Source organism: Ornithorhynchus anatinus, chromosome X2 (genome assembly GCF_004115215.2).
Source record: "Ornithorhynchus anatinus isolate Pmale09 chromosome X2, mOrnAna1.pri.v4, whole genome shotgun sequence".
NCBI lineage: Eukaryota > Metazoa > Chordata > Mammalia > Monotremata > Ornithorhynchidae > Ornithorhynchus > Ornithorhynchus anatinus.
In genome coordinates this window covers 7964360-7978534 of record NC_041750.1, presented here as the reverse complement: position 1 = coordinate 7978534, position 14175 = coordinate 7964360, and the positions used below count along the sequence as shown (strand labels likewise).

The following is a 14175-nucleotide window of genomic DNA, read 5'->3' as shown; positions in this document are numbered from 1 at the left end:
CCTGACCTATATTCAATGCACACAGCCCCTTCTCACAGACACGCAAATACTTAGACACGGTATTCGTGGACACGGACACCCACCAGGATCCCCACGCATCTGGATGCCCACCTAAACACATGCATGCTAATATACGCAGCATGTATAGATAATTATGGTATTTGTTAAGCACTTACTATGTGCCAGGCACTGTGCTGAGCCCTAGATCCTTGCACACATCCTGGACTCCTGGACACATATGCATGGACTTGCACGCAAACAGCCCGTACAGACTCTCTCACAAACATACAGGAGGGCCTGGGAGAAGTCAGAAGAGGCGGTACCCTTCAAGTCAACTCAATAGTGGGAGAGGGGAAAGGAAGAAGTGGAGTGAGGGGAGCTGGGAGAAGTAGAGGGGTGTGGACGGGAGAGATTAGGTTCCTGGCTCTCCACCAGGAAAGGAAGCCTCCAACCCTCACCCTGCCGGCCTTTGTGTCCCTCCTTTCCCACTTCCTAAAAATCAGAGGCGAGTTGGGAGCTAGGTCCCAGAGTGCATGGTGGTGGGGCTGAAATTCCAAGTTGGAATTGGAGAGGGAAGGAGGAGGTCTGGGGTCGGGGGAGGGTCCAGCAACTAAAAAATCAGGATTAGCAGAGTGGGAGGTGGTGGTCCGTGCTGCCTAACCCCAAGAGAAAGTGGGCAGGAGGGACTAGCAAGGGAGGGGGAAAAGGAAACGATCACTGAGGAGTGTCAGTCCTTGCTCAGAGGCAGGAAAAGTCCCAGTTAGGCTGGGGCCAGGGGGTGGGGAGGGGGGAAGCTCTGAGTCTGTTTTCCCATCTGGAAAATGGATCCAGGCACTCTGACTGATACTCCCCTCTTCCGCCACCACTGAAAGCAGGAGGTGAAGCTACCCCCACACCAGATAAGCTCATCCTGGCCCCATCCTGAAGGGACCCTGAGGGAAGGGGGATGGGGGCGAGGCCGTAACTAATTGTATCTCTAGGGTCACTTCGCTAGAGTTCCCAGTACCTGGAGGAAGTTGGGGGGGCGGGAGGGGGCAGGGGTGTGGAAGCCTGGCCAGAAAAGATAACGGAAGAGAGAGGACAGGCCGGGTCCCCAGACCACGGCAGCTCATCCTGTTGCGTGCACCACCTCCCCACCCCCCCGAATCAGATTGCTAGACAGGATGGGGAGAGGAAGGTCGGCTCCCCCGACACCCCTCCCTCCAGGAATAAGAGAAGGACCCTGCCCGCTGCAGTGACTTACCCATCCCTCTCTTGGACTGAGGGTCAATGAAGTCCAGTCTGGCCCTTACCCCCATCCCTCAGGATGGAGTCAGAGGCTCTAGTCTTGTTTATTATGAAAAGTCTTTTACTGGAGTGGTTGCTCAAGGTTCGCAGACAGATGAGGGTGGGGCAAGGGTCCTCCCCACCCCCTCCCCTGGATGAGACAGAAATAACCGAACGGAGAAACGAAGAAATGAACCGAACTTCCGGTGAAGGGTAAGGATCCACGGCCAGCCCCTCTCCTGGCCTGCCGGCCGGCCAGCCGGCCCTCTCACTTGGCGGTGAGCTGGATGGCGTAGATCTCGTCCCCTGCCTCAGTCCCCGCCCCCACGGCCTGGCCGGCGCTCTCAGCCTCCTGCACGCTGTACTCCCCCGTCTTGCAGGCCGCCGACTTGATGTACCAGACTAGGGCAGCCAGGCCCGCCAGCAGGGCTGCACCTCCCGCTGCCCCGCCCCCAGCAACCCATGGCCACGGTCCTGGGAGTTGGGGGAGAAGAGGGAGAGGGAATCACTCTATCATGCACACACGCCTCCCACGGCCCTAGCCCCCCACTAGCCCCACCAGCCCTCCATCCCACTGGCCTGAGCACTAGAGCCCAGGCGGCGCAAGGCCTTCTGTGCCCCTGCCTGTTCCTCTCTCCTCTCCTCTCTTCTCCTACTTCCCCACCCCCTCTTCTCTTCTTCTTATTCTCTCTACCTCCATCTCCCCCTCCTTTTCTCCCTCCTCCCTCCCCCCTTCCTCTCCCCCTTCCCTCCCCTCCCTTCCCTCCCTCCTTCCCTCCCTCCTTCCCTCCCCCTCGCTCTCCCCCTCCCCTCACCGGCCACTCGCACGGTGATGCGCCGCACGTGGTGGCCGTGGGCATTTGTAGCCATGCACTCATAGACACCTCCGTGGCGACCGTGAGCCCCGGCCACGCTCAGGGTCCCGTTGTCCCCGGACAAGGAGAGGCCGAAGCCTCTGGCCCCCGACGGGGTGTGCCAGCTTAGTTGGGCAGGTGGGGACCCATCAGCGCGGCACGTCAATGTGAAGTTGCCCCCGGGCTCCACTCTGCCCGAGGGGGTGGCCGCCAGCAACGCCACCACTGGCCTGTCTGGTGGAGGGGGAATGGGAGGAGGTGGGCACGTTACCCCCCTTTCTCCAGCCACTCAGGGCAGAGTGCCCACTCCGCCCATGCCATAGGAGCGAGAGCCTTCTCTCGGTAGCCCTCCCCAGCCTGAGGAGGGAGTGCTCCATGGTCATCTGCTCCTGAACCCCCACCCCCACCCCTCCACCCACGACCCTTGGTCACTCACACTCCACCCCTACAGTGACCATCCTGGCGTCCGAGCCACGTGCGTTCGTGGCCTCGCAGCGGTAGGTGCCGGCGTCTTCCCTAGACACGCTGCGACCCCTCTCCGGCCACTCTGGCTCCTCCAGACCCTCCAGCCGCTTCAGATCGCCGTCCCGGGCACACTGGACCCGAGGGGGTGGGGTACCCCACGCCCCACAGGTCAATGCCGGCCCACGTACCCCCTCCAGCCACGTCTGGTGGCTGGGGCAGCTGGTCTCGTCCATCCAGGGTGGGGCTGAAAGAAGGGAAATAAGAGGGAGGGTCAGGGCCCTACCCCGTGCCCCCCCCACCTCCCGAATACCTTCCCCCACCCCGTACACCTTTCCGCCTCTCTCCCCACTCACACTCGGCACTGCCGGTGATGGTCCTGCCCACGGACCCATGCCGGTTGGTCGCGTTGCAATAATGGACGCCCATGACATTGGGTTGGGGGCTGGAGACAGGAGGGGCTGGGGGTGTGGGGATCCCAACCATGGGATCCCCGGGCCCCCCGACCCAGGCCCGACACATACCATGGCTGGAGCCGGGTCTCTCTCAGCCTCACAGGTGAACGGCCATCCTGTTGGCTCCACCCAAGCCCGGGCACTAGGGCTGCCAAACTTGGTCATACTTTGGCCCGCTTGGGAGGTGGGTCGGGGGGGCGGCGGGGGCGGTGCGCGGAAAAGAAGAGGAAGACAAAAGAGGATGGGGTGGGTGGCTTTGGGATCGCCTCTCATTCCCCCTTTCTCTACCTCCTCCTGTACCTCCCACTCCCGCTCCCTGGAGGCTGAGCCACACGCGTTCACGGCGTCACAGCGGCATGTGCCTCTATGTCCCCTGTTAGCCCGCGGCGGTTCCACAAGGCAGGTAGAGAGCTGGACCGGCCCCAGACCGAACACCGCCCCCAGCGGGTGGCGCGACCCCCCCGGGCCGGACAGCTCAACGTCTCCTCTGCCCCCTCAGACGCGTCCAGCTCGGGGACATCTACGGGAGAGGCGGCGGGGAGAACTCAGGGGTGGAGGATTGGGGATGGATGTAGGGGGGAAGGAAGAGTGGGAAGGAGAGGACCGAGGGAGAGTTTCGGGTAAAGCAGAGGAGAGGGGCATTCTGGGCTCTCAGACCCTCTGCCCTCACTCACAGTCCACGGTCACGACCACGTCCCTGGCCTCGGTGCCCAGTTGACTGCTGGCTGTGCAGCGGTAGGTGCCGGCGTGGGCTCGGGTGACCCGCAGAGGGCTCTCGGGGAGGAACGCGTCCTTGATCCCAGCGTGGACGCACTGCACAGTCGGGGTCGGGTTCCCCCGGGCCCGGCAACGTAGAACCTGCTCCGTCCCCTCCAGCCACGTCCAGTTCCCCGGACAGTCCGAGGCATTCATCCGCGGTCCGTCTGGGGGAATACGTAATAGGGGGGTTCAGGTCTGTGGCCAGCGGTGTCCTGTGACCCCCCTCTCCCCTGACCCATTGAGCAACCCAAGCCAGATCACACCTAGAAGAGAAGTGAGAGGAGCTTAGGGATCACTGAAGGGTCGGGGTTAAGTAAAGGAGGGACCAAGGGGCGGGGATCAGATATGTGAAGTCAACGGGAGGGGGGCACAGGTGAGGTCATTTGGGGGGGTCATAAATCAAACAGGATTATCTATCAGCTTTTATTGGGCAACTACTATGTACAGAGTAAGGTCATCATCTAGATGGCGGAGTTCATAGAGGATCTCCCCAGGGTCAGGCCTTCATGGAGTCAAGCAGAGACAGGGGTGTCAGTGCTACCTTGGAGGCAGAGATTGGGCAAGGTCATTATGAGGTTACAGTTCAGAGAGGTCAGGGGTCAGGCATCACAAGGGACTTGTAAACTCCACAACAGAGAAAGAGACACTCACGGAGGACGTGGAGCTGGACGTTCTGGCGCTTGACGAGCCGCACAGATTTCAGCGACAGGGTGGCCTCACAGGTCAACAGGCGCCCATTGTCCTCCTCCCGGGCGATCAGCTGGAGATGAGCAGGCTCCCCACCGGGTGGCTCTGGTTGCCCCTCCAGTTTCACTGAGGCGCCGGGCCGGGCCCTACAGCTCACATTCACAGGGGTCTTCTCCACAGGGCTTTGCTCGCTAAGGGTCAGCTCGGGAGGGGGGAAGTCTGAGGACACAGACACACGCACACACACACACGCACACACACACACATGCACACACCTGAGGGAGCCCCCTCCCCTCCCGGGACCCATAGATCCCCCCTCCCTCACTCTCCCCAACCCCCCCCTTACTGTAGACGGTCAGGGTTTTGTGGGCCGTTCGGCTCTCGCTCCCCACGGCCACGGTGCAGTTCACGTCCAGCTCCTGCTCGGGCCCCTCCTCGGCCTGAACTGTGGCCTCGGCCGTGAGCCGGTCTCCGTCCCGGGTGACTGTGGGGTTCCGCTCCCGGCCCCCCAGGGACAAGTGAACCTGGGCCTCCCCGGCCGGGAACACCTCAGCCTCGCAGCTCACAGACGTCGCGGCCCCGACCTCCAGGAGCCAGGAGTCACTGAGTGCAGGGGAGCTGAACCACGGAAGTCTCTTGAATTCTTCAACCAAAACAGTGAGAGACAAGAAGTCAAACATCCAGCGACCACAAAGACAGATGCAGTCAGAGAAGGAGACCACAGCAAGGCAATGAAAGTCCAAAAAACTCCCAAAGGCTAATTCAGATAGAGAGAGACACACAAAAGGACAGATAGAGTATAAGTTCCTTGTGGCAGGAGATGTAATAATAATAATAATAATAATAGTAGTATTTGTTAAGCACATTGGTTAAGTACTATGTACCAGGCACTGTACTAAGCGCTGACTTCCCAAGCGCTTAGTCTAGCGCACTACACCAAATGGATGCTCAATGAAATCTAATAGTAATCATTGTAGCATCTGTTCAGTGCTTCACAGTGCGCTAAGTGCGCTAAGCGCTGGGGTAGGTATAGGAGAGCTCAGAACAGTGCCCCGGACATAGTAAGCACTTAACAAATGCCATCATTAAGATTATAAATTGAGCAGCCCCTGTCCCCCATGGGTCTCACTGCCACTGCTATTATTTTGCCTTCTAAAGAAGCAGCATGGCCTTATGGAAGTAGCCCAGGCCTGGGAGTCAGGGGACCTGGGTTCTCATCCTGGCTCCACTACTTGCCAGCTATGTGACCTTGGGTAAATCATTTAACTTCCCTGGGCCTCAGTTTCCTCATCTGTAAAATGGGGATTCAACACCTGTTCTCCTTTCTACTAGACGGTGACCCGCAAGCAGGGCAAGGTCTGTTTCTGACCTGATTATCTTATATCTACTCTGGCATCTAGTACAGTGCTATACTCGGTGCTTAACAAATACCAAAATTGATTATCATTATTATTACTATCACTACTACTAGGGAGTTCCAGGTGAGCAGGAAGCTGGGGGAGCCAGAGGGCTTCGCCCCTATCTGGGTCCTCATCCTGGGCCTGGATCCTTCCTGCTCCTTCATCCATCCAGTAGCAACAGTGATCGAACACCCGGTTGCTGTGGCGCACCGTACCAGATGCCTGGGAAGTACGGAATCAGAAAGGATGATACGTTTCGTACCCGCAAGTCACTTACACCCCCCTGACGTGTCTCGCCCCCAGCCCGGCCCGGCCCGGCCCGGCCCACCGGTGCTCACGGAAGGTGTGAAGCCGCACGGAGGCCGAACGGCCGCGGAAGAGTTCCAGCCCAAGCCTCCGCAGGTCCAGCTGGGCCTGGCAGGACACGTCGGTGCCATGGTCCTCCCTGCGGGCCAGGACCGTGAACGTGGCGGTGGCGTTTTGGGTGTCGGGCGGCTTGCCCGGGAAGCCCTGGCGCCCCAGCTCCCGGGTGCCCTGGACCAGTGCCACTGTGAGGTTCTCCAGGGGCACTGCCTCCGGGACCCGGCAGTCCACGGTGTAGTTCTCGCCAACGGGCACCCAGGCTGGCGGTGGCGTCAGCTCCACTCGCTCTGGGGGCCCTGCGGGGAGAAGGGAGTGCGGTGAGTGGTCGGTGGGCTCCAGTCCCCTCCGGAAGGACCGGTGCGGAGGACGGACGGGGAACCCCTCCGGCACAGCCACCCTCCCTTCGCCTCTCCCGCCGCCCCCTCCGAACTCTGCCCCACCATCTCCCTGGTCCACGCTTCGCTTCCCCCCCTCCCCTTCGCCCGCATCCCCCACGGTGTCCACCACGGCCTCCCAACCTCCACCCCGCGCCTCGACCCTCACGGAAGGTGCGGATGACGCCCCGGGCCTGCAACAGGCGGGGGCCGCACTGGAAGGAACAGACCGGGCGGCTCTCGGGCTCGCGGATGTCCACGAGTTCGCGGGAGAGCCAGCGCGGTCCCCGCTGCCCCCCGGCCCGGCGGAGGGAAGTATCCAGCCCGCCGCGCTTGGGCCGCGGGCAGTTAGTGCTGCAGTTGAGCCAGAGGGACCCGCCGCGCTCCACCAACGCCGCCCGAGGCTGCAGATCGGCCCAGTACGGCTCCCGCTCCGCCCCTGCCGGGTCGGAGGGCGGCTCGATCAAAGGCCCGGGGGCTCAGGGGCGCGGGGATCGGCGACGGAGGCCGGGCGCCGCGCCGGGGGATGGGGGCAGGAGGGAAGGAGGAGGGAGAGGAATCGGGGTCGGGGAACTGGGGAGGAAAAGGGCAATCGGGACGGGGACTTAGCCTCGGTGGCACGCCCTGCCCACTCCCGCGCCCCCCGGGGCTCCTCCAGCCGGCCCCGGCGTCGGGCTGGGTGGAGGGGGACTCCCGGGGCCGATCCCGACCGCCTCAGCCTCCGTCGTCGCCCCCCCCCCGCCCCCCCTCCCGGCTTTCGCCTCCCTCTCCCCGCGCCCCGGAGTTTACCGAGCCCGACGACGAGCCCCAGGAGGAGCAGAGCCCAGCGTGGGCGAGGCGGGCTGGGGTTCATGGCCCGGGTGGGCCGGGCCGCTGGACCCGGAGAGACGGCAACCGAACCGAGGAGCGCACGGAGGAGCGCGGAGCCGAGCGCGCCGGGAGCTGGCTTTAACGCTGGGAGCTCGGTATCCAAGGCGGGGGCGGAGAAGGGGGTGCGGAGCCGGGGAGGGGGGCGGCACGCTCCCCCGAAACCCCCCCTCCCCCTGTCATCTTCCCACGGCCAAACCACATCACCCGAGTGACCGCTGCCCTGCCGACCCGCGCGGGTGGCCCAGAAGGTGCGTGGCCGACCCACGCAAAAGTACCGGACCTCCCCCGGAGGGCGAATTTCGGGGGCGGCTCTGGGGGCTGAGCCACATCCCGGACAGGAGCCTTCTCCGCGGCCCCGGCAGCCGCCCCGCTTCCCCCCGCCCCCGCGGCCCATCCACTGTGGAAAGAGGACGCCGGGATCTGGCCGGGCAGGAACGTCCCAGCTCGGGGCCCGGGGTCCTGGCTGGGACCGGGGTCTCGTTATTCCTAAACTGCCCCAGCTCTCCAGGCATTTTCAACCCGATCTGGATGCGACAGGTGCATGTGCGCGCGTGTGTCTATGTGTGCGCGCCTGCTTGCAGGCCAGGGCCGGGGCGGTGGGGGGGGGGGGGTAGTGTTTCTCAAACTCACCGTCCCTTTCCAGCAGGAGGGACCCGATAGGAGGAATCGCCGGGGCGGGGGCGGTGTGCCAAGCGCCGAGGCACCTCGGGAGGCAGACACGTGGGACTGGGACTCCGCGTGCTGCCGTGTGTTCGCGGAGTCCGTGGGTGTCTGGAGGCGGAGCTGTTCCAGGCCGTGCGGGGGTCTCCGGGCGGCAAGCACGTGTTGGGGCGCGCGTGGATGTGTGCGTGTGGAGGTGTATACCCGTGCTCAATTTAGAGCTCGATAATGGGGTGTTTTTGTGGTTAGCGCTCTGTGGCTAGCGCGCCGGGGTGTCGAGTTCGTGTGTACGTGAGTGTGACTGTCTCGGGGCGGGGGGGGGGTGTGTGTGTGTGTGTGCGTGCGGAGAACAAAGAATGAGAGGGAAAGAATAAGAGCGAGAATGAGAAAGAACGAGAGAGGGAGAGGGGGAATATGCTCACGTGCCAGGCACCGGTCCCAACATCCCGGGAAGCCGCTATTCTCGGCTCGGGAGGGGATCGTAAATGGACCAATTAAAGCGGCCGCGCTCCCAGAGCGGAACCAATCGGGAAAACCCGTCCCGACGGCTCCCCCGCTCCCCGCCCCCTCACCACCTTCTGCACCCCGGAGATAAGGCGGGAGGAAACGTCAGGACCGTCCAAGCCCCGGAGGAGCCGGCCGGAGACCGAAAGGTCCGGACCCGTGCGGCCCTCTTCCCCGTCCTCACCGTCCCCTTAGCTGCCCGAGACCTCCTTGCGCTCCCCTCTCCCTCCCCCGACCCCCGCGGCGGTGGGGATTGGGATAGGACGAGGTGAAGGATCCAAACTGTTTTATTGGTATTGCGTCCCTCCAGAATACGGCAGGCCCGGGGTGTGTTTGGAGGAATCCCCCTCCCCGCTCAGAGGTCCCTGAGCCAGGTGCCGTCCGGACAGAAACATGCAGCCGAGGAGCAGGAGGGTGGCCAGGGCGCCGATCGATGCCCAGGACATTACCTTAGCCTTCCGGCTCCCTGCACGGAGGAGGGAGGAAGGTCAGACCTTCTCCGATGGGGATTCCTTCCCACGATCCCTGCCGCCCCCCCCTCCCCCCACCACTACACGTTTTTCCTCCGGACCCTCTGGTCTCGCCTTCCCCGGGGCCGGGTCTGTGTGGGCGAAGGAGCTACCCGGATCCTGCACCCCCTTGGTCAGTGGAGAGGGACCGGGTTGGAAATTCCGAGGGACAGGATTTCCCGGGGGGGGGTAGGGGGGGTCTCCGGTGAGGGTGGCTCCTCCAGAGAGGAGATACTATTGCTGCCCCAGACCTCGCAATGCCACTCCCCGGGGCCCGACCTCACCTTGGACCCACAGCATCACGGGCTCTGAGCTGCGTCCCACCACCTGGCCTCCAAGGTCCAGCCGGGCCTGGCAGATGACGGGTAGGCCGTGGTCCCGGAGCCGAGCACGGAGCTCGTGGGTCACCGTCACGTTGGCGGGCTCCGGCCGGCGGTGCTCCACCAGGCGGTCCACAAACAGGGGGCGCGCCCCGGCCCGCAGAATCACGGTCAGGAATCCCACGGGAAATACTCGCGTCACGTGGCAGCGCAGCCTGAACTTCAAGCCGTCTTCGAGTGGGGTCAGCGGCTCCAAGAGCACGTGGCGTGGAGACTCTGTTGGGGAACGGAAAAGGAGGGACGATGAGGGAGTGGGGCCTGAGCCCCTGGAGGTGTGGAGACTTAGGGCGCAAGGGGGTGGGCCAGGGAGAGGAAGGGGGTTTGGGGAGCAGTGGCAATCTGCGAGGGCGGGGCCTGGGCCAAGGAAGGATGAGCCTGATGATGGAGGCGTTTCGGGAGAGAAGAGGAAGGGATAGGCCTGGGCCTGTAATCTGTGCGGGATCTGGCACTAACTTCACTGCCCCCCGCCCCGCACTGAGTGCCTCTGCCTCGGCGGTTCCCGACCCTCCCCGATCTTTTGGGGGGGGGCCCCTCCCTCTCCCCCGATCCTCCCCGGCCTCACGGTAAGCGTAGACTCTGGCCACGGCCTCCCTTGTCACCCCGGCGCAGCGGAAGGTGCAGCGTGGCTCGGAGCTCCACGCCCTCACGTCCAGCAGCTGGAAGGCGAGCCAGCCGGGCCCCCGCTCTGTCTGGCCCCGGGACAGGTCCGTCTGGATCTCCCCACCGTCTGGCCGTGGGCAGTCCGTGCTGCAGTTGAGCCACACGGAACCTCCTGGCTGCACGGACACCTGCTGGGGCCGGACCTGCACCCGGAACGAACCTGGGGATCCTGAGGAGGGGTGGGGGGAGGAGGAGGAGCGGGCTGAAGGTCAGGCATCCACCCCCCTGCCCCTCAACTCCTGGGCCTCAACTGTTGATCCTTTACTCCTTCAGGGCTCAAAGAGCGAAGGTAGGAGGCGGGAGGAGATTCCCAACCCGCCTCTCCTTTCGTTCGTTCATTCAATCGTATTTACCGAGCGCTGACGGTGTGCAGAGCACTGTACTGTGCGCTTGGGAGACTACGACAATAAAGACACATTCCTTGCCGGCGAGGACCTCTCCCGGGCCTCCATCCCGCCCCTCCGCCCCATCCTTCCCTTCCCAGCCGGCCTCTCACTACACGTGTTGTGTTCCCCCTCCTCCTCCTCCCGACCCTCGCCAGGCCTGGCGTAACGAGGGGGACCCGGGGGCAGAAGGGGCATCTCACTGGTGGAGCCGGAGGCAGCGGCAACGGTGGCGGCGGCCGCGAGCAGAGCGAGGGGGAGCGGTGGCCCCATGGAGCGGAGCCCGGGGCCAATGCCAGTGACTACTGGGGCCCCAGGCAGCCAGGGAGTGGGAGGGAAGATAAAGGCGCCCCGCCCCCCCTTATCAGGCTCAGCACCCCCCGGCCCCCCCACCCCCTCGGGCCCTCGAGGGAGGTGTCTAGGGACCTGGATTTACACTCAGTCAATAGTATTTATTATCAATAATAATCATTAAGGCACCTGTTAAGCGCTTACCATGTGCCAAGCACTCTTCTAAGAGCTGGGGTACATACAAGGTAATCAGGCTGTCCCACGTGGGGCTCACAGTCTTGATCTCCATTTTACAGATGAGGTCACTGAGGCACAGAGAAGTTAAGTTAAGCGCTCACTCTGTGCAGAGCACTGTCCCGAGTGCTTGGGACAGTACCGACGCACTCCATTACCCTGCCCGGCCCTACCTCACCTGGTCTCTCTCCTTCTACTACCCAGCCCGCACATTTTGCTCCTCCAGTGCTAACCTCCTCACTGTACCTCAAGCTCACCAGTCTCCCAGCTGACCCCTAGGCCAAGTCCTGCCTCCGGCCCGGAAGGCCCACCCTCCTCTGAGCCGCCCATGACTCTCCCCGGCCTTCGGTGCCTCCCTGAAGGTCCATCTCCTCCAAGAGGCCTTCCCAGACTAAGCCCCACTTTCTTCATCTTCCACTCCCTTCTGCGTCGCCCTGACTCGCTCCCTGTGCTCTTCCCCCCTCCCAGCCCCACACCATTTATGTACATATCTGTCATTTTATTTATTGTATTGATGTCTGTCTCCCCGCCTCTAGACCTAGAGCAGTGCTTGCTGCATAATAAGCGCTTAACAAATACCATTGCTATTATTATTATTAAACTGTAACCTCGTTGTGGGCAAGAAATGTCACCGTTTACTGTTGCATCGTACTTTCCCGGAGCGCTTGGTACAGTGCTCTGCACAAAGTAAGAGCTCAATAAATATGACTGAACGAATGAATACTGTACAACAGAGTTGATTGGCAGGTTTGGTAGAGAGGAAGTCAGCTATTAAAATAAATTACGGAAACTGGACCCGGGGGTGGGTTGAATATCAAGTGCTTAAAGGTCCAAGTGCTTTGATGATGCAGAAGGGAGAGGGATAGAGGAAATGGGCGCTTAGTCAGGGAAGCCCTCTTGGAGAAAATGTGATTTTAATGTTAGTAATAATAACAACAACAACAACAACAATGTATTCGTCAAGCACTTACTATACGGCAAGCGTTGTACTAAGCACAGGTTAATCAGGTCCCACATGGGGCTTATATAATAAGTTGGAGGGGAAAGCAGGTAACGAATCTCCATTTTGCAGATTAGGGGACTGAGGTACAGAAAAGTGAGGTGTCTCGCCCAACGGCACACAGCAGGTAAGTGGCTGAGTTGGGATCAGAACGCAGGTCCACCGACTCCCAGGCCTGTGCTCTTTCCACTGGACCACCCTGTGGTGGTCTTTTATATGTAAAGGGGGAGTTCCAGGCCTGTGGGATATCGTGGGCAAGGAATCAGCGTGAGATAAAGGAGATGGAGGCACAGGGAGGAGGTTGGTGTTAAAGGAGCAGAGCTTGCAGGCCGGGTTGAACTAGTCAATCAGCAAGATAAGGTAGGAAGGGGTGAGCTGACTGAGTGCTTTAAAGCCGATGGTGAGGAGCTTCTATTTGATGCCATGGGAAGCAGCGCGTCTTCGCGGAAAGAGCACAGGCCTGGGAGTCGGGGGACCTGGGTTCTAATCCTGCTTTGGTCACTTGGCTGCTGTGTGACCTTGGGAAAGTCACTTCACTTTTCTCTGCCTTAGTTTCCTCATCTGTAAAATGGGGATGAAATCCTACTCCCTCTACTTAGACTGTGAGACCCATGTGGGACAGGAACTGTTTTCAACCTGAATATTTTGTTTCTATCTCAGCGCTTAGTACAGTGCTCGGCACATAGTAAGCACTTCACAGATATCATTAATATCCCGTGAGGGTGGATGGGCAACCAGTGAAGGTTCTTAAGAAGCGGAGAAACGTAAACCGAACATTTTTTAGAAAAATAATCGGAGCAACCCGGGCCTAAGACGTCCACCCCATGCTGAGTAATGGACCTGTGGAGGATCTGGACTGGCTCGGTCCCTTCCAGATCACCGGGGACGGGGAGGGGGATTTAGCAAGAATCACTGATCCTTCAACCACTGCTCTGGCCTGGGACAGGAAATGGGATGCCTGTCCAAGAGGAGCTGAGCTTCCTGTCCACTACAGCCCAGAACGCTGCCTCACCCTGATCTCTCTCCCTCTTTGCAGTCTTGCATTTCCTCCTGCCTTCAACACATCTCTACTTGGCCGTCCTCCTGTCACTTCAAACTTAATATGTCTAAAATGGAACTTATTTTCCCACCCAAACCCTGCCCTCCCCCTGAATTTCCCATCACTATAGACAGCACCACCATCCTTCCCCTCTCACAAGCCCATATCCTTGGCGTTATCCTCGACTCCTCCCTCTCATTCAACCTTCATATTCAATCCATCGCTAGATCCTGTTGGTTCGATCTTCACAACGTCGCTAAAAATCTGCCCTTTCCTCTCCATCCAAACTACCACATGAATCCGATCACTTATCCTACCCCATTTTGATTACCGTATCAGCCTCCTTGCTGATCTGCCTGCCTTCTGTCTCTCCCCATTCCAGTCCATACTGCCTGGATCATTTTTCTACAAAAACGTTAAGGCCACGTTTCCCCACTCCTCAGGGACCTCCAGTGATTGCCCATCCACCTCCACATCAGACAGAAACTCCTTACCGTTCGCTTTAAAGCACTCAATCATCTCGCCCCCTCCTATTTCACCTTGCTACTCTCCTACTACAACCCAGCCCGCACACTTCGTTCCTCTAGTGCCGACCTCCTCGTTGTACCTCAATCTCATCTCTCTCACCTCCGACCTTTCGACGACATCCTGCCTCTGGCCTGGGACGCCTCCCTTTTCATATCCAACAGACAATTACTCTCCCCACCTACAAAGTCTTATCGAAGGCACGTCTCCTCCAAGAAGCCTTCCTTGAATAAGCCCTCATTTCCTCTTCTCCCACCCGCTTCTGCGTCGGCCCTGACTTGCTACCTTTATTCACCACCCACCCTCCCCAGCCCCGCGGCACTTGCGTACATATCCGTAATTTATTTGTTTATATTAATGTCCGTCTCCCCCTCTAGGCTGTAAGCTCCTTGTGGGCAGGGAATGTCCGTTATATTGTTGTAGAGTATCCTGTATACGGTAAGCGCTCAATAAACACGACTGATTGATTGATTGCCAATAAGAGAGTCTGAACCAAGATA

The 14175-nt window shown here is 60.6% G+C and overlaps 1 protein-coding gene across 1 annotated transcript; it reads right to left on the bottom strand.

Annotated features, from left to right (window-relative positions):
* Positions 1-1325: 1325 nt before the first annotated feature.
* On the bottom strand, positions 1326-10859 carry ICAM5 (intercellular adhesion molecule 5). The gene is made up of 13 exons (XM_039910574.1): positions 10700-10859; positions 10106-10405; positions 9448-9759; positions 8970-9120; positions 7410-7990; positions 6790-7059; positions 6222-6542; positions 4830-5126; positions 4448-4702; positions 3712-3960; positions 2557-2829; positions 2082-2354; positions 1326-1740 (listed from the first exon to the last, which is right to left on the bottom strand). The coding sequence occupies exons 1-13, from the start codon at positions 10857-10859 to the stop codon at positions 1535-1537; spliced, it is 3648 nt and encodes a 1215-aa protein (XP_039766508.1). The 3' UTR covers positions 1326-1534.
* Positions 10860-14175: the final 3316 nt, after the last annotated feature.

Coding starts and splice junctions, on each gene's coding strand:
- ICAM5 (XM_039910574.1), bottom strand. CDS start 10,859: ATGGGGCCACCGCTCCCCCTCGCTCTGCTCGCGGCCGCCGCCACCGTT. Junction 3,961..4,447: donor CGTCCAGCTCCACGTCCTCC/GTGAGTGTCTCT, acceptor GTATTCCCCCAG/ACGGACCGCGGATGAATGCC. Junction 1,741..2,081: donor CATCACCGTGCGAGTGGCCG/GTGAGGGGAGGG, acceptor CCCAACTCCCAG/GACCGTGGCCATGGGTTGCT.